We start from the raw sequence: 24,327 nt of genomic DNA on the forward strand, positions 1-24,327 counted from the left end.
TCCAGAGCACAAACTACCTCCCACCGAGGAAAGAAGAATGAAAAGTCAAACTACTGCTAAACTAATAGAAAATCTAAATGAATAAGGTAAGGCTACGTTTTACAGACATTTTACAGAAAGATAGAAAGATGAATTCTTAAAGAATACTCATGTGGCTGGTGTTAACTGGATTCTGGCTGATGATCTAGTACGTGGTCACATCACCTTCCATCGAACAAAGTCTTGCCCATGTCCGACGCCTTACATAATTAGTGACTCATGGAGGAGATGAAGGTGCACTGGAAACAGTAGGATTCATCTCGGAAAGGGATAGCCATCTTGAAGCGAGCTCGAACCAACGACCTTCCTTCTTCTGAGTTCTCGTAGAAAAGCTGAAACTAATAAAAGTCTTAGCAATAGTCCAGGATACACACGCGATGTTTAATAATTTGGAGATGGACACTTATCTTACGACAGTCATAAATAAATTCACAATTAAGTATTTATTTTCCACCTAGGTGGAAAATAAATACTTAATTGTGAATCTATTGAAGTGCGATACGGACCATGAAGCTGATTTTATGTAGTCATAAATAAATCGTAGAGAAGTTTTTCAAATGCCTGAATTGCAGTTTATTCAGTCCTCAGTGCCTTCTCTAATGCAAAGTCTCCCAGTAAAGCAAACGACGTCCAGTCTCGACCGTAGCTGCATTCAGAGTAACGCTCAAATCAAGTGTTTAAAAGTAAAAACCCTCTATAAAATTTCCTTTGGAATTACCATAAATTCACTGTCTTAAGACGGAGGTGTGCCTCTTGATTATATCTGATTGGTGGATCCGTTGCATTCCTGTGAAGGTTGTCATTTTTATTGGCTGCCCTAGTTTCACGTCACACGACCTTGCAATTATTGATCGATTATAATCACGCTGCCCGCCCGATCACGTGGCACCCACACACATGTGTCTGAAGGACACCTAACAGGAATTTCACCCTGCTTCAGGTTGGGAAAACCGGTTCGCAGGCGGCTTGTTCACGCTAGCACGGGAGTGAAAAATCTCACCCTCCTGGCGATCGAAATAATGTTCCAACTCACTGATGAAATAAATCATTCTCCCTTAATAAATTATTTCCACTTTTGAAGGGGACAATGTCACATATAAAACTTGCTTTATTCTCCCGCTTACATGTGATCTTTTCATTTACTGGGGTTTCCTCTTATACACTAGATGATGATTTTCTGGATATAATTATCCGATGACCACAGGGTTGTGAGCTTATGAATTTTCGCCTTCATCCTATTTCCATCAAAATTTCCTATTCAAATGAGCGAGATATCTCGGCCGACAAACACAGTTGGACGCATAGTAACTGTACGTATAACGGCTGGACGTATTATACTTCTGTGCAATTTCCATTGACTTCTTCTTTACCATAACCTTCAATGGCTCTATAACTGATCTGGTTGTATTGAAAATGTGGACCCTTACCTTTTTCATTTTACTGTTGCCGTGTACTCAAGTTGGAAATACGTCTGTCTGACTATTGATTTCTTTCGGTTGTGATGTTGTACTTTAGAATTGCGTTCCTAGATAGTGCTAGCATGTTTACATGCCAATGTTATTATCCAAAGGCCATTTTGTAAATGTTTATTTTGCTTCTAAATTTGGTTATCTTGTTCATGAAATGAATGCTACGGAGCAAGATATCCTGTAAACAACACTAGGAGGAAGAGGAAAGAATTCTGCAATTTCTTCTTGATAGTGGTGATGTAGATAACTCAGAATTATCTGATAGTAGTTTTAGCAGTGTAGTGCGTTTGAGAGCTGTGACTCCGCTCGTGAAAGTGATAGAGAGGATGAAGATAAGTTTGTACATAACCTCACCACATTGAGCAATTGGAACTGGAGTTGGCCAGTAATGTTCCGAAAGGCAGTGCGTGTGCAGTTTTTGGGGAGTTAAATACTATAGTCAGGAGGCGTCTGGGTGATAATGCTACAGAATGTGACTTTGTGAGTCAGTTCCTTACTGACACTTTTTTGGGGGAGGGAATTTGCGGAAGCCAATGCCTAAGTAAATAAAATTCTGGAAGATGTCACCCTTCCTGATGATGCCACTAGAGGACATCCATCTCAAGGTAGCACACCAATGAGACAACAGGGAAGACATTGGGGTCATTTTCCTGAAAAGATTGCTCCTACAGCAAGTAAATCAGCCCCATCAAAGAGATGAAAAGTCTGTTTTGGGTGTGGAATCCGGAAGGAATCTTGTTTCGAGTGCAACAGATTCAAAGTTGCCCTCCACGTGGATGGATGTTTCAAGATGTACCATACCTTAAAAGTCCTAAAATGTTGTTAGTTTGATTGAGTATGCTTTTGTAATCATTTTAGCATCCATAACATAAAATGTAGAAAAAATAATCACATTCTGAGGTACATTTTTCAAGGAAAATATTTGCATGGCAATGGGTTAAATGTAGAGTTAAATGCCTTGGCTTTTTCTGATTACATTGCTATTTGAGGGGAGATAGAAAAGGGAGTACAAAACCGGCTTAACAAATGAATAACCAAGTTCAATGATTTTAAATGAAAATGAGAAAAACAAAAAGCGATTGCCATGAAAATGTGTAGAGATAATACTAGTTGCCAATGGACAATACATTACAGCAGTAGAAGAATTCAAGTGCCTCTGGAGCATGGTTTCAAACAAGGGTGGAGCAGGGCAAAAAGTACTTAATTGAGTGGCCAATGGGTTTAAAATCTCTAATCTGATATGTCCCCTGCCCTGGGAAAAGAAGGTACCCTCTACAAACCAAGATGTCCTTGTATAACTCGTATCTTATTTCCATACTCACATATGGCCTAAAACACTTGCATATTCTGGACTAGAGACCTAAGGAAACTGCAGGTGTGTGGATTAAAGTTTCTTAGGAATGCCATGCAGAAAATAGAGGATGTTTGCCTAGTTGTACTTCCTCTTAAAACAATAATCACCACCACCACCACCACCACCACCATGCAGAAAACACTGCAGAATTATGTGAGAAATGAGGGTGTGTGATCATCTTTGCAAGTGGAGCACCCTCTGGAAGAAAGAATAAGGTATGCAAGAATTAAATGGTTCAGGCATGTAAAGAGAGTTCCAGGCACTCAAACACCACATGCATGCATGAAACAGGCAGTCAGTGGAAGATGGACGACCAAGGAAACAATGACTGGACCAGCGGAAGATAGATGTCCAGAGTAGAAGAGGGGGCTGGAGAGTGATCATGGACAGACAATGCTGGCAGGAGTTTTTCAACACCACCCTAGCCGGCAAGCTGGAAGGATTACATGATGATGACTGTATCTTTATTTTAATTGAAAGATAAGAATGGAATGACCAGTGTATGAGGAGTATCATTGCAAACCGTATTATATCCATCCAGGGAAAAAAATGAATTTGAAAGCGACTTCATGTGGTTTTTTCATGTGCTCTTTCATACCACAGTACTGAAATGAAATGGCATATGGCTTTTTTTGCTGGGAGTGTCCAAGGACAAGTTTGGCTTGCCAGGTGCAGGCAGGTCTTTTGAATCAACGCCTATAGGTGACCTGCACATCACGATGAGGTTGAAATGATGATGAAAATGACACATACACCCAGTAGAAATAAGTCTTGAAAAGTGACTGTCATTTCAACTTGTATTTTGTCCACCAGAGCAAACTGTGTTATATCGACAGACATATTTTGTTATGTTGCATACCGTGGAAGTTCATTGAATTCTTATGCTGGATATTGTGCAAATTACCCCCTGTGAGTGAGGGGACGCAGATGAAGAATACACCCAGGGGATCCTCTGCCTGCTGTAAGAGGTGACTAAAACAGGCAACACCCCCCCTGTGGGTGGAGGACGCAGGCAAAGAATGCACTCATGGTATACGGTATCCCCTGTTTGTCGTAAGAGTAGACTAAAAACGGGCGACCTAGGTGCGGAAATGGATTGTGGCTTTGATACCATGTGTTGGCTCCCCCTGTGAATGGGAGGGGTTGAATACATCCACGGTCAATTACTGCCTGTCGTAGAAGGCGAATAAAAGGGTCATGTGAACATCAGTCCCCTGTTCATGTCTTATATTTTATGAGGGTTAGTTGTAGACCGAATCAAATTTCTTGATGTGCGTACTGCTTGGGGATGGGCCTATTACGTGTGCAACTATGCTCAAAAGCCCAACGTTATCCCAAAAATCTAAAAAACACAGGTCCCCTCATATGCCAAATGCGAGAAGGACATATTATTTTTTTTTTAATTTTTTTAAAAATACATATATATTTATCACTCTGTACAGGCTATGGAGTACATGCTACATTATTTAAGGTGATTTGAGAAAGGGACTCTTAGTGCTCATTTTCTCAGTCAGCCCATATTAGGCATCGTCGAACATCGGATCCTGGGCAATACCTGCTACAACCAGGTGGGTATTGCCTTGGCAGCTTGATTCGACTACAGAGGCCCTTGATCAGAGTGGGCGGCAGTCGGGGAGGATGAATTTGGGCGTGCCATGCCCAGGGTGGTCTGCCACCCAAGTCTTTAACATTTGATTCCCTCAAAGGGGCATCCCGTGGGAGCAAGCACAGTGTGTTGATTTGGTTTCCAGCTCCCCTAGGTTCCTGGTTGCTACCAAAACCGATGGCCACAATTTTAAGCTGGTAAAGTCTGTCTTGTTCAGTAGACACATTGAAGTTGTCTGCAGCAAACTGGAAGACTTAAAGAAAATATGTGATGATGATAGTTTGCTGCTCAAGACTCGCACTGCATATCAAGCTGATCAGTTGCTCAAGTGCGACCACTTTGACGAAATCCTCATGGAAGGGCACAAAACCTTGAATCGGGTTCATGGAGTTGTCTTCAACCTTGATCCCATCTTGAACACTGACGATGAGTTAATGGAAGGCACGAAACACTGTGGCATGATACACGTCCGGCGCATTACATGTAAAGTCAATGGTGGAGATGTTACCATGGGTGCGTTCATAGTCTCCTTCAAATTGTCACTGTTGCCAGAGAAGGTCAAGGTTACAACTTATCATTGCGATGTGACGCCATACATTCCGCCTCTCATGCGGTGCTATCAATGCCAAAGATTCAGACACATGGTATCCCGTTGTTCGAATCAGTCTGTGTGTGATAGTTGTGGAAGAGGAGCTCATGGCACAGAAAGGTGCACACTACTTATACACACTAACTGCCTTGGTCTTCATTCTCCCCAAGATCGGAACTGTCTGGTATATCTCAGTGAGAAGAAGATCCAGGAGATCAAGACCCTGGATGGTCTTTCCTACCAGCAAGTGCGCCATAAGTTCAGTGAAAACACCTGCCAAGACACTAGACTTCAGCATGATAGTACAGAGTCTATCAGGTTTGTCATTTACAGCAGCAACACTTTCTCAGAAGATCACTGCACCCAAGGCGGCTATCGCTCCTGTGAGCAACGCTGCAAAAAGTAAGAATTCGCAGCCTCGATCACAAACAAGTCTGTACTGGCACAGCAGGGGAAGAAGACAAACGTCTAAGAAGAACTAAAAGAGAACATTGGACAAGTTATTTTGAACGTTACACGGGCTGAGATTTGCCTAGTGTCTGAAAACTTGTTTATGAGGTGTCAGGTATGTTTGACAGCTGAGCGACAACATTTAAAACATCAAGGTAGGTTTTAGACCAATGGTTTCACTAGAAGTAGCTATTCTGTAATAGTGAATTGCCTTGATATAGTTGGGAGGAAAGGCATGCGTTATATCAGCTAGTGACGGAGTGTCATTGAGCCAGCCAGCCGTGCCATGCTCTAAGTGGTACTACTGCCAAAGCTTTAAAAAAAAATTTTTTTTTAAAGACGCTGTATTTTTGGTTTGCTAAGAAAGATGTATGTATATATTTGTCAAAGCCATTAAAATACACACATCAACCAACCCTAATAAACAACACTTTCACATCATTTATAGCAATGCCTGGCTGCATAAGAAATGATGATACCACAGTAGGTTTCATGTTGTCAAAGCTAAGAATCATACTGAGTTAGATCAGTGCAAATAACAAAATATATTTTAGCCCAACCTAGAAGACATAGTGCACTGTAAACACTGCCTTGCAAGAAATGTTCTGTGCTTCTAAGACACTTCTTGCAATAAGTCAAAAAGTAATCATTTATGTTTCTCTTTTTCTGTTTTGGACATATTTAAATGTTTTAATATATCTTCTTGTGTGATTTAAAGTAGTATTTCTCCAGTCTTACCTTTGAGCCATTACTGCTTTAAAATTGATGTCTGATAATAGTGTAGAATTGAAGAGAGTTCATATTTAAGCAACATTTGTCTTTATACAGTTACAGATGGGTCTTCCTAATCAAGCCCTCAAATTAATTAACGAATCACTTTTAGTGATCCTTTCTCATGGAAGCTATTTTGACCAAGCTAGGGCACTGGTACTGTATGCGGAATGTAAAGTGGCAGCAGCTGCAAACCTTCCTGAAGAAGCTAGAAATAGTGCCATACTGGAAGCAATCCAAATGTTGAATAAATCCAAAAGTAATTTCTTGAAAGTTGAGGCTTATTCTAGAGTGAAGGATGTCCTGTATCTTCAGGTAATTATAATTTATTATTTAATCAACTGAAAAAATAATAATAATAATAATAATAATAATAATAATAATAATAAATAATAATAATAATAATAATAATAATAATGGTATTTAGTATCTAGAATGTTGAAAAATATTTTTATCATTAGTTCATTCATAATCTTCAACATTACTATAACTTTTAGGAATTTTGAGACTACTATATCATTCAGATATGATTAGACATGATAAGCTTTCAGATTTATTCCATATGATATTAATCAAACTGTCATTATTACAACTGTTGTGATTTCTTCTGAGGAAGTGGTGAAAATATTCCTTGTGAAACATGGAGTTTCCTAGCCTTTTATCTCTTTTCCCACAACATATTCACAAAGGACCTTCGTTTCTTCAATTCCAAAAACTCATACAATATCATAAGAGTTAAGAGTTTCAGGTTGGTCAAATTTTACAATGAACTTTATTCTTCCCTGTTATTAAATTCAAAGGGTTCTTATCATTATTGTTAGGTGATATTCCAGAACATTTCCATCATAACGTGGACTTTTGGAACAGGGTGTGTCTGCCCCTGTCGATTCTAGAACCATGTTTTTACTAATTTTGGAAGATGGAAAGTTCACGATTAGGGTTAGGTGATGTTCTGGAATATCGTGAAAACATCATGACTTGGTAAGGGATTTTGATTGGTGGATCTGGATGGCAAGAGGTAAGCTTCTGTGGCCTGATTGGTTACCTTGTGATCGGACCAGGGCCAGCCTCGGCCTTCTTAAGAGAGCGGGGCAAGGTTTCGTGGTCTTTTCATTTCTCGTCTGTCCAGCGATCAGGCGCACGTCGGCGACCCTCGCTCCCAGGATGGCATGTCTTGGAGTAAGCGCTGTTGGTTTCATTTCCGCCTTCATTTAAATTTGTTTCCTTTTCTTCTCACATAGGAGTTTACCCCTACTCGCCCAGACTCGCCACTCAATTATTAAGATGCCTTAGCCTATCAGCTGGGCCTGCCCGTTTGATTTTGGAGGCACTCGCCTTTTGTAAACAGTGTAATTAGTAAATTAATTTTATTTCCCCCAGGGTTTGCCTTCAGGAACTTTGCGTCAATTGATGCATGCTAGTTTCTCCTCTACCCTGCATAAGAAGTGTATATAGTGTGGGAGTAAGTTGAACTGGCCTCTGCCTAAAGTTATGTATTTCTGATTTCCATCTTGTTTCCATTATGTAGTGCAATTATTTGAACATGCCGTTAATTTTTACTTAATGTTGTATTTTTAATATCATTTTATTCTTATTACCTGTAATTGTTGTATTCTGGAAGTTGCGTTGTGTTAAAGTATCTCTGTATGTTAGCCTCTTTGACTCAAAGGAACAGTCCTTGCTAAATTATATTTAATCTTGTTTACGTTGAGATATGATAACCTATTTTGGACGGATGAATTTTTATTTGATAACGTTTATTTTGGAAAATAGTATCGCAGATCAAGGGGTCACCGTTTCTAGAAAGAAACCCGCGACCTACGTATCCCAATGGCCCTGGTAGGTTCCCATGCCTGCTCCACATCCTTTATTATAGTCGTCTCGCCCAATGTGATGTTCACTTGTTTATTTTTGATGCAGTTCATCTGATGTTTTGTTTTGTGCTAAAAGTGTTAAAATGCTGTGTAATTTAGTTTTCCTTTTCCTTACTATGTGTTGTGTAACCACTGGAATCCGATTACAAAATTCCCTCTGTTTAGCATTCTGAAAATGCTCTAAACATTCAGTGGAAATGCATTTTGAAGACTACAGGAGAAAACTTGTCTATTCCAGTTTGTTAGCTGGTTCTGTTATATTCAGATGCAGACCCAGTAGGGAGGATTGTTATTGTTTTAAGGGGAAGTATAACTCAATAACCATCAACTGAACATGGAGTCTATTCTATTTAACCCAAGAACTGCGGACCGTCTGTCTGACAGATTTGACTATTTTCACCATTTTGGTCCGTATTGACTTATATACCAATTTCTATAAAATAATTTTCCGCCTTGTCAATACTTTATACACTTTATTCTATTTAATTACCGTACATGTACATGTTTCGAGAGCCTCTGCTCTCTTCCTCAGCGGTGCCCAATACTAATTATTTTAGGACTATGGTTCATTGGTATCATATATTTCAATTATATATTAAAATATATGAATTTTAAATTAGTTGCAATATTACTCTAAGTTTTTCTTTTGCCCATTTACATTGTCCTTTGTCACATATTTTACCAGAATTTTACCAATCATAAATGATAAAATCTAATTAAATTAATCTCTCTATGTTAATTTATGTCCTTATTAATATCTGAAAATAGTAACTCTTTCTTCATCTTCTATAAAATCTATAAAATTAGTCTCTATCCTGAATTATAAAATAACAAATAATAAATAGCCACTTTGTAAATTAAATTAATAAACTACATTTATGAAGTTAGTCATTTTTTAAAAAATATTTCTTCTCTCTTCTTTCTTAACGTCTGCTTTAATTTTCTAGACTTCTTATGAATCAGAATTTTCTCCTCTTACTCTCTTCCAATTCCTTAAATAAACAAAACCAAACAAACTAAAATTTAGAGACTTATTACGAAAAAGAAAACGACGACTCAGATATTTGGAGAATTTTCATTTAGGTCTACTTACTTCATTCCTTTAATTTATCCGCAAATTGAAATGATGTGATGTTTGTCTGAACCCAAACAATATGTCCTCCTTCCCTCCTTGTTGCTACTTTGCTATAGGTTGCGCGATGATTTGCTCGTTGTTTCTAACCGTCAAATTCCTTAAATAAACAAACTAACAACCAACCTATAGCGACATGTTTTTTATAAAAAAGACGATATCTAGATGTTCAGAGAATTGTATTTTACTTACTTCAGTTCGTCTTGATGTCAAATTTTAACCTTGCTCTCAATATATACTTGTGCTAGTTTGAAAACAAACGTGTTCTACTCTCTGCTCTCAATGACCTTGTTGTGCTCGCTGCTACTAGTCGCTGTGCTGCTGGTTACGTAATGTAGGGGGTGGAGGGGAAGCGTACTTGTGGCACGGAACTATTTCTTTCTCTCTCGCTTTCTTTCCTTCCTTATAAGATTGTATGCCAATTTGTACATCGCATTTTCTTCATTTAATGGTTCATTTAAGTTGTTTTCATTATTGTTTTTCTGATCAATATATATATATATATTTATCTTCTCCAGAACGTCCATTAGTTTTCCTTTTGTTGTCGTGTGCAGTATTTCCATATCTTTGTCTATTTCCGTAAAATTATGATTGTGTTCCTCCATGTGTTCACCCATTGCTGAGAACCTCCTATGTCTTACCGCATTCACGTGCTCCTTGTATCTCGTCTCTAAACTCCTCCCTGATTGTCCAATGTATTTTTTCCCACAATTTTGGCACTTGATACAATATACTCCTGATTTACTAAATCTGTCGGGTTTGTTGACCTTATGCGAGTTAAATAAAAAAATTTTGTTACTGTTGTTTGTCTTAAACGCGATATTTTATCTACATATTTCTTGGTGTATCCATTTTTCTTCGCGATCTCATATATGGTGGTCATCTCTTTTTCAAACGCTCGTCTTTTTAAGGGAAACTTAATGGCTCTGTTTATCATATTATAAAATGTTGCTTTCTTCTGCTGTCCTGGATGGTTGGAGTCCTTCCTAATAATTGTACTAGTGGTCGTTTCTTTTCTATAAACTTGATATTCTAATTCCCTCCCATTTCTCATTATTTTGATGTCCAAATAGTTCAGTGATCCTCCTTCCTGTGATTCTATTGTGAATTTGATATCTTTGTCTATTTCGTTCACCCTTTTTAGTATTTCTGCTGGGCTTAATTCTTTCTCATCTATGATAATAAACTCATCATCTACATATCTCAACCATTTGACTAATCCCTTAATTTTCCCAATTATTTTATTAGATTCCACATGGTCCATGTAAATATTCGCCAGAATACCCGACGCCGGGGAACCCATAGCCAATCCCTTTTCCTGTTTGTATATCTTGCCATTGAATCCGAAATAATTGTTCTCTATTACGTATTCTAACAATTTGATAAATTCTTCGACCTCTACTTTACTTAAACCGCTATGCTCTGTTAAGTTTTTCCTAACAATATTTATTGTTTTAGATGTGGGGATGTTGGAGTACATGTCTTTAACATCTAGACTATGAATTGTGTAATTTTCTTCCATTTCAATAAGCCTTGTTTTGTTACAGAAATCGTTTGTGTTACTGACTGTTGTCTCAGCTGTGAATTTAAAGTGTTTTTTTAAAAATACTTGTATAAATTTGGCTAACCCGTACGTTGGACTATTTCTATAGTTTACTATCGGTCTTATGGGAATGTCCTGTTTATGGATCTTGGGCAATGCTCTCATGGTGGGCATTCCCGGGTTCATATTTATTAGACTATTCGCATCCTTTGAGTCCATAATAAATGTTTCCTCTTTCAACATTTTTTAAAAAAAATGTTGAACTACGTTCGTCGGATCTTTCTTAATTAAACTGAACTTGCCATTCCTTAGAAATTCTTCTGTTTTTTCAATGTATTCCTGTTTATTCATTAGAACTACTGTGTTACCCTTGTCTGCTTTGGTTACTGTGATGTTATTGTTTTCGATTTTCCCTTTCAATCCTTTAATTTTCTTATTCATTATGTTCGCTTCTTTATCTTTGTACTCTATTATCTTGGACAGTATTTTCCCTACTTCATGTCTTGTTGCTTCTTGCTCATCAACTTCTACTTTGGATATGACTTGTTCTACTTCTGCTACTATCTCCACTATTTCCCTTTTATTATTATTATTATTATTATCTTTACCCATTTTCATCCAATTATGCTTTGGTCCCTTTTCCAATATTGCCATTTCTTCCGCGCTAAACTCTGTTTCTGTTAAATTCTTAACCGGGGGATAGAAACTAATTTCATCATTATTCGATCTCTTATTGTCCTCTTTATAGTCTCTTTTCTCTTCTTTCCGGCCCTTCAGTAATTCGAGTTTTTTTTTATCTAATGCAATCTGCTTTTTTTTTTTTTAGAATGAAATACAACGAATTCTCTACATTATCTACTATATCATCCCATACTAGACCTGATACATCTTTTGTGATCTGCAGATGAAGGTCATATAAGTCCTGGTTCAGACGACTTTTTTTAATATATAAAAATCTAATTTCACTTTTTAACCATATTTGATTCACCTTTAACTGAGTCACCCTCTCATGTTTTTGCAAAATGCCCCTTCTCTCTACCGACTTCAAGTGTTTGGGAATTAAATTATTTGCTAGACAATCCTTAAGAAATTTCAAGTCCTTAGATATTTTGGCTATTTTTATTTTTGTGTTTTTAAATTTGTTCATTAATTTTCTAGCTGTTAATTTTCTGAGCATGCCAGCCAGGCTGAACATCTAGATATTGTCTTTTTTATTTAAAAAACATGTCGCTAAAGGTTGGTTGTTAGTTTGTTTATTTAAGGAATTTGACGGTTAGAAACAACGAGCAGATCATCGCGCAACCAATAGCAAAGTAGCAACAAGGAGGGAAGGAGGACATATTGTTTGGGTTCAGACAAACATCACATCATTTCAATTTACGGATAAATTAAAGGAATGAAGTAAGTAGACCTAAATGAAAATTCTCCAAACATCTGAGTCATCGTTTTCTTTTTCGTAAAAAGTCTCTAAATTTTAGTTTGTTTGGTTTTGTTTATTTAAGGAATTGGAAGAGAGTAAGAGGAGAAAATTCTGATTCATAAGAAGTCTAGAAAATTAAAGCAGACGTTAAGAAAGAAGAGAGAAGAAATATTTTTTTTAAAAATGACTAACTTCATAAATGTAGTTTATTAATTTCATTTACAAAGTGGCTATTTATTATTTGTTATTTTATAATTCAGGATAGAGACTAATTTTATAGATTTTATAAAAGATGAAGAAAGAGTTACTATTTTCAGATATTAATAAGGACATAAATTAACATAGAGAGATTAATTTAATTAGATTTTATCATTTATGATTGGTAAAATTCTGGTAAAATATGTGACAAATGACAATGTAAATGGGCAAAAGAAAAACTTAGAGTAATATTCACCAATGAACCATAGTCCTAAGATAATTAGTATTTGGCACCGCTGAGGAAGAGAGCAGAGGATCTCGAAACATGTACATGTATGGTAATTAAATAGAATAAAGTGTATAAAGTATTGACAAGGCGGAAAATTATTTTATAGAAATTTGTCTGACAGATGGTTAGGAAAATCGTTGTAGTTCATAAGAATCTCAAGAGATGGCAGGAGTAGTGTGTTTAGCTGCTAGTTGGAAGGTTTATCTTTCTTTTGAAACTATTTTTTGAGTCAAGAATATCTTTTGTTTGGAAGGCAGTTACTATTTTATCTTTACACATGAAATTATTGGTTAAGCTACATGGTTTCTATTTATGTTGATGATAATGAAATTGAAAGACTGATTTATTATGATACGGATAGTGATGATGTTTACTATGTAGAAGATAATGTGGAGAGTTCATCAGATGACGAAATTGAAAATGAAATTGTGAGTGCATCGGGTCGATTTTCACAGGGTGTCCCAAAACCCAGTGACGCGTATGTTGGTGAGCTTCCAGGTTGTACAACAGATTTTCGGGTGACTGTTAATGTAAGTATTGAAGGCATGAGCGTAAATTGGTGTGATGTGGAAAAGCTAATTCACCGGAAAATTTAGCTGTCTCTGTGGATCCGTGGTAGAGTGTCGGCCTCCGGATCCCAAGATAGTGGGTTCAAACCCGGCAGAGGTAGTCGGATTTTTGAAGGGCGGAGAAAAGTCCACTCGACACTCCATGTCATACGATGTCGGCATGTAAAAGATCTCTGGTGATACATTTGGTATTTACCCGACAAAATTAATTAAATCTCAGTCATAGACGCCCAAGAGAGATCCGGTTTACTCTGTCTGCCATCTAGTGGGCCTAGAGTAAAACAGAACATCGAAATTGACGAGCAGACAGCCAGATGGCGTCAAATCGAAATGTCTGCACACGGTAGCTGAGGCCATACGATTATTATTATTACCGGAAAAAGTGTCTCATTTACTGTTCACCACCCAGAAATAGGCCTCCCTGTAACGCGGCCCGATCTTGTACTTCTTTCTGTTTACCCTTGATTTCTAGAGATTATTAGTGCAAGAGACTAATTGTTATGCCACACAATACATTCACAAGTTTTGTGTTCTACAGTAGCACAGTCAATTTTGTCTATGGCCAGATGGTGGTATTGGGATGGCAGATTTAAAACTTTTATTGGCCAGGTCATAAATATGGGTCTTGTGAAGAAAAAGAACCTGTCAAGTTATTGGTCACCTCAGCACCCTAATCAATACACACCCTTCTTTAGAAAAGTGATGGCAAGGGATACTTTCTTACTAATAAACAGATTTTTTCCATATTGTGGACAACACATGCAGCAAGAAACCAGGTGACACGGTCTACAATCCCCTCTTCAAAGTTAGGCCAGCCATTGGCCACTTCAATTCTTATTTTAAAAATAATTATGTTCCAGGGAAAACACTCAGTATTGACGAGACATTAGTTGGTACTAAAAACATAACTCATCTGATTCAGTATCTGCCAAACAAGCATCACCATCAGCGAGGAATTAAACTTTTCAAGGTGTGTGAACCAGTTTCATCATATACAGTGCAGTTCAGTGTTTATTTACCTGTAAAGTCTGGAGCTTCTGCACCAAATGGTAAAGGATTGGGATTTGATGTAGCTTTCAGTTTACTGAACAGCATTGGAAATATATTTAGAAGGGGTACCATATTGTTGTGGACAATTGCTATACTTCTGTTGACCTGGCATTAGCTCTTTGGGGAATCAACACTCTTTTCACCGGTACTGTTCACAGTAATAGAAGATATCTTCCTCCAGGAATAAAGTCTTTAAAATTAGAGCCTGAACAAACTGTATATAAAAGAAGTGGCTCACTGCTGTTCACTGCATGGAGAGAGAAAAAATCTCAGAAAAAGTTATCAGTTCTCTCTACTGCATGCCCAGCTATCAATCACAAGGTTGACCAGTATTCTCTTCTGCTCTTTGCAGTTGGTATCCCATTGTTAATCTGCATGTTAGCTGTCTCAGGTGTCCCAAGTTTGTTGCAAAATAGTTTCTCATTCCCATTAAAAAAGAGAGTTTTGTGCCTTTCTTTCTGTTGGTGTAGTATAGTGCTTGAGACGTTTAGCAAGGGCAGTTAGTTTTTGCTTCATTGTGTCTAGATATTTGGTAATGAGAGAGTTTTCTGCATCTTTAGTAGAGTGGTTTTTGGTCATCATCATCATCATCATCATCATCATCCTAAACCATCTCCAGTTTCCCGGGTGTGGTATATGAGCCTCCTCCATCTCATCCTGTCCTTGTACCATTCTTCCTCCACCAACTTGTCCCAATCATGACCTCTCAGCAGTACATCGCTCTTAACTAAATCTATCCATTTCCTTCGTGGCCTTCCCACGGCTCGTCTTCCTTCTACCTTTCTGTCAAATTCCTTCCTTGCAGTTCTGTTTACTGGCATCCTCTTCATGTGACCAAACCACTTCAGTCTTGATATTTGAATCTTATTGAGGAGAGAATCATCTATTCCTACTTCTTCTCTAATTTTCTCATTCCTAATCTTGTCTTTCCTGGTTTTCTGAATCATAGTGCGTAGGAATTTCATTTCAGCTGCCTGAAGTTTGGAATTATCTCTATTGGTCAGTGTTGTGGTTTCGAGACTGTATGTAAGAATTGGTGTATAATAGGACTTGTACAATGTCATTTTTGTTTTCATGGGTATTTGCTCATCCCACAGCAGGTGTCTTACCTGGTGGTAAAATTGTGTTGCCTTATTGATTCGATTGTTCACCTCATGTTTTGCTAGGTTGTCATTTGATATAACGCTACCCAAGTATTTGAAAACTGGAACGCTGTCCAGTTGAGCTTCATTTAACCTGACTATTGGTTCTGCTCCTTCCCCATACACTTTCATCACCACTGTCGTGGTCTTGCTGATGTTTAAACCATATTTCTTAAACTCCTCATTCCAGCTTTGTATTCTCTCTCCCAATTCCTCTTCTGAGTCACTCCAGAACGCAACATCATCTGCAAATGTGAAGGCTTTGATATCTCCATGTTCTTTCCTTTTAATAGATTTCATTACTACATCTATTACAATAATAAATAGAAGTGGTGACAATGAGCTGCCCTGCTGCACTCCTCTCTTTGTTTCAAACCAGTCCGACAAACCACATCCTACTTGAATACAGCTTCTGTTCCCACTATACAACATTTTCACTTTGTCTATGAGGCTGTCTCGCACTTGAAGTTCTTTCATGCATTGCCAAATTCTTTCCCTTGGTACACTATCGTATGCTTTCTCAATGTCCAAAAATATTAGAAATAAAGGCTTGTTCTTCTCCCAGTATTTTTCCATTAGCATCCTAATTGCAAATATAAGGTCTGTAGTTGACCTTCCTGGTCTGAAACCATACTGCTCTTCTTCCAAAATTGGTTCAACAATATCTCTGATTCTGGTCTCTATTATTTTTTCCAATATTTTCAGGACATGAGACAGTAGTGTGATACCACGGTAATTAGTACATTTTCATCGGCTTCCTTTCTTGAACAGAGGTACAATGATGCCCATCTTCCAGTCCTCAGGAATAGTATTTTCCTCCCATATCTTGTTGAGCAGTCTATAGAGCCATTGGATTCCTGTAACTCCCGCTGCTTTCAGCATATCTGCACTTAGTTCATCTATGCCCACTGCCTTTCGTTTCTTCATGCTCTGGAGCGCATTTTCAACCTCAAGCCATGTAATTGGTGGTTCAGTTGTGGTTCCTCGACTTGGCTCTCCTCTATCCGTTGTTATGTTTTCTGTATCTCCATTCAGCAGCTTTTCGAAATAGATCTTGAGTTCTTGTTTAATTTCTCCCTCTTCTTGTGCCAGAGTTCCATCATCACGTTCTATTGCTTTTATGGTCTCTTGATCCCTTTGCTTGTTTTTCACTACTCTGTATAGCAATTTCATATTTCCTCTACTGTCCTCTTCCAGTTTGTCTGCAAACTCATTCCATTTCTTCTCTTTTTCTTCCCTTACAATGTTCTTTACAGCAAGTTTCTTGTTCCTGTATACTCCTTGGAGTCTTTGTATTTCTTGTTCATTTCGTTCTTGTCCCTGTTTTTGTTTTTCCTTGTCCAGTGCCTTCTTTATTTGGTTTCTTTCTTTCACCGCTGTTTTCACTCTATCATTCCACCATGGTGTCTCCTTTTTTCTTTTGATAGAACTTGTAACTCCACATAGGTTTTTGGCTTCTCCCACAAAGGTGTCTTTGAAGGCCTTCCATTCTTCATTAACGCTGGTTACTTAACACTTCGGCAAACTCTGTTGAATCCTTAGTTTGTATTCTTCCTTTATTTGGACTTCTTGCAACTTCCAGGTTTTAACCCTTGGTTTTTTTGTAATAAGTTCTGCGTTTCATTTGCCTTATGTTTGAAGTCTACTACCAACAATCTGTGGTCACTGTCCATGCTTTCACTAGGGATGACCTTTACATCTGTGATGTACCTGCCACCATCTTTATTTGTGATTACGTAGTCAATCAGTGTTCTATACTGGCCATCCCAACTGTACCTTGTTATTCTGTGACTGTCTCTTTTTTTGAAGAATGTATTTTTGATTATAAGATCATTTCTTCTGCACAGATCTAATAGTTGTTCTCCTTCTGCGTTCCTTCCTTTGTCCAAATCCATGTGGACCAATGATGTTCTCGTACCCAAGTCTGTCTACCCCAACTTGCGCATTTAGATCTCCAATAATAATAACATTTTCCTCATTAACTATATCTTCCAGGTCTTGCCGAAATTTCTCTTTGTCTTCCTCACTGCAGCCTGTCTGTGGGGCATACACTTGTATGATGGTGTACTTAGTGTTCTCCAGTTTCATGAACATTTTAATGATTCTATCACTTTTGCAGATAACTTCAGCTGTAGCATCAGTCCTTTCGTTAATTAAGAACCCAACACCATTTTCCGCTACCTTCTCCTGTCCACTCCAGTATAATTTATAACCTCCACGAAGTGTCTTACTTCCAATCCCTTTCCATTTGGTCTCACTTAATCCCAATATTGATATTTTTCTTCTATCCATCATGTCTAGGAGTTCTTCTAACTTTCCAGTTAATGATAGAATGTTCATAGTTCCAATTCGGTATTTGGGACTCTTTTTTATTTGGGGTTTCCTTTCAGAACATTGTATATCATCAGCCTTACGGTCATCATACTTTACAATTGTCTGAGAGGACGTGTCAGTCCGGTCTATAATATTCTTTCCGAGGCTCTTTTTCTTATTGAAAGCAACTATACTCAGTACTCTCCTGCTGACTTGCTAGGCCTAACGCATAAGAGGATTTTCTTTCAGGGTTTACTCCCTTAGCCTTTGAGGATGCCTTCCTCGTCCTACAAGGCAGTAGGTTCCATCTGTACACCCCAGAAGGATGGGTTGCCTCTTCCGCCATCTCCGCTGTACCGAAGTCCATCTTCTCTGCCGTAGATGCCGTTGAGGTCTTCACCCTTAACCCAGGGCAAGGGCCCTCCATATTTATGACCCCTGGAGAGAGGGTGTCCCAGTATTTTAAAACCCCCAGGAATTGGGCTACCTGTTGGTCCGCGGGTTGTATTGGTTATTTCAACCAGCCCTACATACTGTAGGGGCCCCCTATCCGCCACCTGGGGACGCGCTCTGTAGGGGTCAGGTTCCCCTGGTTACTTATTGGAAGTTAACCCCACCCACAAGGAGTAAGGTTATTTGCAGAGTGGTTTTTGGTATTCCTCAATATTTTCCTTATGCGATTGCAAAGCCGGGGACTTTGATGACCATTGGTGTATTGAGTAAGTCAATTGATGTTCTGCCGTAGGTCTTCACTTCGTGATTTGAGTCAGCGCTGCCAATGTGGTTCTCTATGTATTCGGTTCATAGACCTATTTGCAGATCTTACTTTTCCCCCATTTGCCCTGATTGCTGCCACTGCAGCACAGTAGATTGCAGTATGTACCTGGAGGAATGTCTGGTATGTTTCTAAATATATTGGTAGAATGTTTGTATTCAACTTTTCAATGATTTGTGTGAATTTCTTGGTTTGTTTCTGTCTGGGTAGTATAGGTCTGAGCATGGGATCTGTACCTTCAAACTCAATAAGTGCTCTTTGGAATTCATCTTCTATTTCAGTTTCTCATTCATTTTCTGCATTCTGTTGGTATGTGTAAACTTCAGTTTCTTGGAGATTTGGTGGGGCCATGGTGTAGGTGTATTAATATTATTACCGGTATTATTATTGTTGTTGTCGTCATTATTATCATCATCATCATCATCATCATCATCATCATCATCATCATTTGTGTACTTCAAGAGACTGCATCTAAAGATTACCACGCGCAAGCCAGAAAGACGGAACATAGCCACTATGGGTAGAGAAAAATTTCATGAAGTAATACATAAATGGACTGTATAATGGATACATGTCATGGATACAAAAGAAGCATAATTGCTAATAAATGTGTGGAACACACCATGAGACTCCTCCAGCAAGCATGTGACACATCAGTGACCAGAATCAAACGACGGAGAGGCAAGAGTCCAGCATATTGGTGGAATGAAGAAATTGCTCAGTAGAGTACAAGTCTATGAAGGAAAGACTGTGAAATACAATTAAAAAGAGTAAAGCTGACAAGTGATGGGAAATGTCTAAAGAAGTGGATGAAAATCCATGGGGATTAGGGTATAAAATTGTTATGAAGAAATCCGGGATGTTCCCAAGCCCGATCATGGATCCACGCACGATGAAAGAAATAGTACACACACTATTCCCTGATCATGCAGAGAGGATTGATGAAAGAACTAGATACTGTACCACCTTTTACAAATGAAGAATTGATAACAGCAATTAATTCCCTTGGAAATAAGAAAGCCCCTGGACCAGAGTACTAAAGGTAGCAGCTGAATTATGTCCCCAACTGCTGTTGAGAATGTATAATCTTTGTTTGAAAGCGGGAATTTTTAGTTTTCGTTGAATGAAAGCTATATTGGTTTTGATCAGTAAAGGGAAAACCGGGGGGTTACAGACCTCTATGTATGCTGGACACTGCTGGAAAAGGTTTAGAGAAGCTACTACAGCCAAGAATACTCTCAGCAGTTCGATTAGCTGGCGATCTATCTGACCAACAACATGGATTTCGCAGAGGTCACTCAACGCTAGATGTGGTGAAAGAAGTGGTGAAGACAGCAGAACGAGGTCAAATGGGTAATCATCACTCTAGAAAGCTGACGCTTCTTATGACCCTAGATGTTAAAATTGCTTTCAATTCGGCAAGGTGGAGTGATATTTTGGAAGCTCTACAAGAAACGTTCAGGCTACCAGAATATCTCATGTACATACTGCGAGACTATTTGAAAGATCATACATTGTTATACGACACGGACAATGGTCAGAGAAGAAAACGGCTCACAGCTGGTGCAGCGCAAGGCTCAATTTTTGGGCCAAACCTTTGGAATATCATGTATGATGGTTTGTTACGACTGGAGATGCCAGAAGATGTGAAACTTGTGGGTTATGCTGATGATGTGGTTTCCCTGATAGTAACCCTTACCTAGAGCTGGCTCAATTTAAACTGAATCAGGTGATGCGGCAGGTTAAAGAATTGATAATAAATCACTCGCAGATCACAAAACGGAAATTGTCTTCCTGACGAAGAAATGGATTAATACTGTTGTACCGATGCAGATCGGGCAGATAGTCATCGAAACAACGAGGAGCACAAAATATCTTGGTGTAATGTTTGATACTAAGCTTACATTTTGGGACCACATTCAACAGGTAACAGATAAGGCAGCAAAAAAAAATGACTGCACTGAGTAGACTCATGGGAAATATCAAGGGGCTGAAATCTAGTAAAAGGTGGCTTCTCATGTCGACTGTCAAATTGATACGTCTATACGGTATGGAAATTTGGACTGAATCATTAAAAATTGCGAAGTATCAGACAAAAATTGCGGCTGTACAACGAAGAGCAGCTTTACGAAATGCATGCGCATATCGTACAGTATCAGAATCTGCGATTCTAGTAGTAGCAGCAGTAGCTCCTATTGACTTGTTGGCTTTCAAAAGACAAGAAATTTGACTCACACAAGAAGAGCTAGGAAGGAGACGGCCAAAGGTTTTGGCTCTTAGCCGCAGAATGCAATGATGGCAAACGAGATGGGAAGACGATTCTAGAGGGAAATGGTTGAAAAGACTGATACTTTCTCTGAGCATAGGGGTTGGCCGAAATAATGGCAAAGTGAACAACTATCTCGCACAGTTCTTGACAGGTCATGGATACTTTCGGAAATCTCTCCATAGACTAGAGCTAGCAACTAGCCCGGTTTGCATATACTGCGGTGATATCGACGCTGTATTACATACTTTCTTTGTGTGTGTTCATTGGCTGACACAAAGAAGATGCTTAGAAGTTATGCAGGAGCATTGACACCAAAACGTCATTGTGTCAGTAATGCTGCGGAATCAAGAATCTTGGGATCAGGTGGCAGTCTACATAGAAAATATTCTGCATCAGAAGAAGAAGGATCTGGATGATTACGACAGACAGTAAAGCAGAAGAAGAAAGGAAGAAGAAGCACAAGATGTATTAAGCATGACATCGTCCTGAAGTAATGCGAGAGCGGTTCCTGGGTGGAGCAAACGTTGTGAGAAAAGGGTGTGTGGTTTTTAGTGGGTAAGAATCTCCTCACACTTGTTGAGTGTAGACCCTCACAAGCGTCTTATGAAAGATTTTCCACACTCCCTTGAAAAATATATATATGTATATAATAATAATAATAATAATAATAATAATAATAATAATAATATAATTATATTTATTTATTTACTATTTATTATATTTATTTATATTTATAATTATAATATATTATTATTATTATTATTATTATTATTATTATTATTATTATTATTATTATTATTATTATTATTATTATTATTATTATTATTATTATTATTATTATTATTATTATTAACAACTTTATTGGTCACATTGGACCACTTGAGTCTTCGATGTACATTTTTTCTTTGATGATTGTACTGTTTGATTCTTCTTATCTGCCCAGTACTTCTTCGTTCATTCTGATCGCAGTGTTCTTAATTTGTCTGAAATCTCTTCAGGCCTTCTGTGCATCATTTCAGTTGAAAATTTGTGATTCTCAAGAAGGGTGGTAATTTTATTCTTGTTCTCTGCATCTGTAATTTTGAGTCCAACTGTTTTGAGATACTCTTGAATTTCTTTGATCCAGTGCCCTCCTGTCTTCTTTCCCAGATTTCTCATCACTAGTCGTCGTAAAGTCCTCTTTTCTGGTAATCGTCAGATATGAAAGAAAAGAGATTATTTTCTTCTTCATCATGCTGGTAACTGGGTCAATCCCTCGATAGACAGTTTCATTGGGGAGGATTCTCCAGACTCCTTCAACCTGGCACTTTTTTATTTATACAAGTTCTGATAATTCTTCTTTCAGTTTTGAGGAGCTGATCAGTTCTTCTTTAATTTTTAATTTGGAGCAAGGTTTCGCAAGCGTAAGTGGCTTCGGAAAAAGTTACAGTTTTGTAGTGTTGGATCTTAGTGTCTATTACCAAGCATTTTTTTTTTTTAATTTATAAGTTGACCGGTTAGAAATTGTGCTTTTTTTCATTTTGTTGGTTCTATTTATCCATGTTGCTTTCTTGCTTAAGTTGTGCATAATGATTTCTCCTAGGTATTTAAATTGTAAGACTATGTTTATTTTTTTTATCATTTATGATGAGGGCTGATGACCTTAGATGTTAGGCCCCTTTAAACAACAAGCAAGCATTTATGATGACTTTGTTTATGTCAGGGGGTTTCACTGGCATGATCACAGTTTTCTCAAAGGATATTTGTAATCATATTTTTAATGCAATTTTCTGGAGACCTGACTTCTTCCATGTCAAGTGCTAAGAGAGCTAAATCATTTGCAAACCCTAGGCAGTTTGTCCTTATTGAGGGTTTTGCTCCAATTTTGATTTTACATGGGTTTTTGTTTTGCCAAATTTTCATGATGTATTCTAGAGCCACATTGAAAAGCAATGGGGATAATCTGTCACCTTGTCTGAGGCCTGTATTTATTGTAAAAGCATTTGACATTTCTCCCCTGAACTTTACTTTTGAAATTGTGTTGGTTAAAATTAGTTCAGTGATTTTTGTTAAACCGGGCGAGTTGGGCGTGCGGTTAGGAGTGCACAACTGTGAGCTCACATCGAGGAGATAGTGGGTTCGAACCCCACTGTCAGCAGCTCTGAAGATGGTTTTCCGTGGTTTCCCATTTTAACACCAGGCAAATGCTGGGACTGTACCTTAATTAACGCCACGGCCGCTTCCTTCCCATTTCTAGGCCTTCACTGTCCCATCGTCGCCATAAGATCTATCTGTGTCAGTGCGACGTTAAGCAATTAGCAAAAAAAAAATTTTTTTTTTTTTTTTTTTTGTTAATTTAGGATAAAGGCCATGCGATTTGAGGATTTTTATAAAAGTGGGTCTGTGTATGCTATCATAAGCCTTACACGTAATAAACTTCATATTAGAGCCCGTATTGTCAAAGTATCAACTTGTGAAAATTTAGATTATATAATTCCACCTTTACAATACTGCAGGTGTCTTTATTAAAAAGACTACATTAAATTACATTCATGATACATGTTTCGTCCTCTTATGGGACATCTTCAGTCACAAATACAAAACATTAAAAATAAGGCGAGGACACGTTGAATTGAGTAGATAAAAAGTCTTGGTATCATGTGACGCGGCGTGGTGGCGTCTTGTCAATCATCAATATTAAAATGGTGCGGCGTGAACATGATGTGAAACATGAAGTCCAATAAAGTCATAAGTTAAAAATGTTGTTCAAAACGTCGAATTGTCAATTATAAAACACAGTAAGTGGCTGTGCGAGTAAAATTATGTGTCTATTGTACAAAAACAGTGTTGAGGTGAAACCACATTACAACAGCTGATACAAGTTGAAACTGATAGTGTGTTGACAATAGGGGCCTAAAAAGAAAAAGATATATGAATGAACTAAATAAATAAAATTCAATTGAAATGTAAACTAAGTGCCCATCCAGTCACTCACCTCCTTGCCCGTCCTACATCGACCACTCCACCTCAAGTGCTAAAGCTAACTGAGTGACGTCCTTGAAGGTCGTTGAGGACTGACCATGAGGGGAGGTTGAGGGGAGTTTGATGTAAGGGGAGAGGCGTGAGGTAAAGCATTACTCATGCGCCTTCGTGAAAAGAATTTCTTGATTAACTCCTCGACAAGTATATTAATGTCCTCCGATATCTCATTAAGATTATAAATCGGGTTGCATTTTTGATCAATATTTATAAAAATGTTTTCTAAAATATTCAATAGATTACCTTTCTTACATAAATGGAGAATTTGAAGGTCTCGTTGTATGCCCGTGAATGAATGATTAGTATCGTCCATATGAGAACCGAATGCTGAGAATCTGCCGTACTTTGACGCATTAACATGTTCACCATACCTTATATTAAAATTGCGGCCTGTTTGTCCGATATAACTGGCGGAACACTGCTGGCACTTTAATTTGTAAACACCTGATTTCTGAAA

The 24,327-nt window shown here is 38.0% G+C and overlaps 1 protein-coding gene across 2 annotated transcripts in view; it reads left to right on the forward strand.

Moving 5' to 3' along the window:
* Positions 1-24,327, forward strand: part of ida (anaphase promoting complex subunit 5 ida) — a 163,749-nt gene that overhangs the window by 133,717 nt on the left and 5,705 nt on the right. For both annotated transcript variants that reach the window (XM_067146186.2, XM_067146187.2), the window contains exon 12: positions 6,336-6,593. In XM_067146186.2, the coding sequence (XP_067002287.2) occupies positions 6,336-6,593 (258 nt within the window). The remainder of the gene's footprint in view (positions 1-6,335; positions 6,594-24,327) is intronic.

Source organism: Anabrus simplex, chromosome 4, assembly GCF_040414725.1.
Source record: "Anabrus simplex isolate iqAnaSimp1 chromosome 4, ASM4041472v1, whole genome shotgun sequence".
NCBI lineage: Eukaryota > Metazoa > Arthropoda > Insecta > Orthoptera > Tettigoniidae > Anabrus > Anabrus simplex.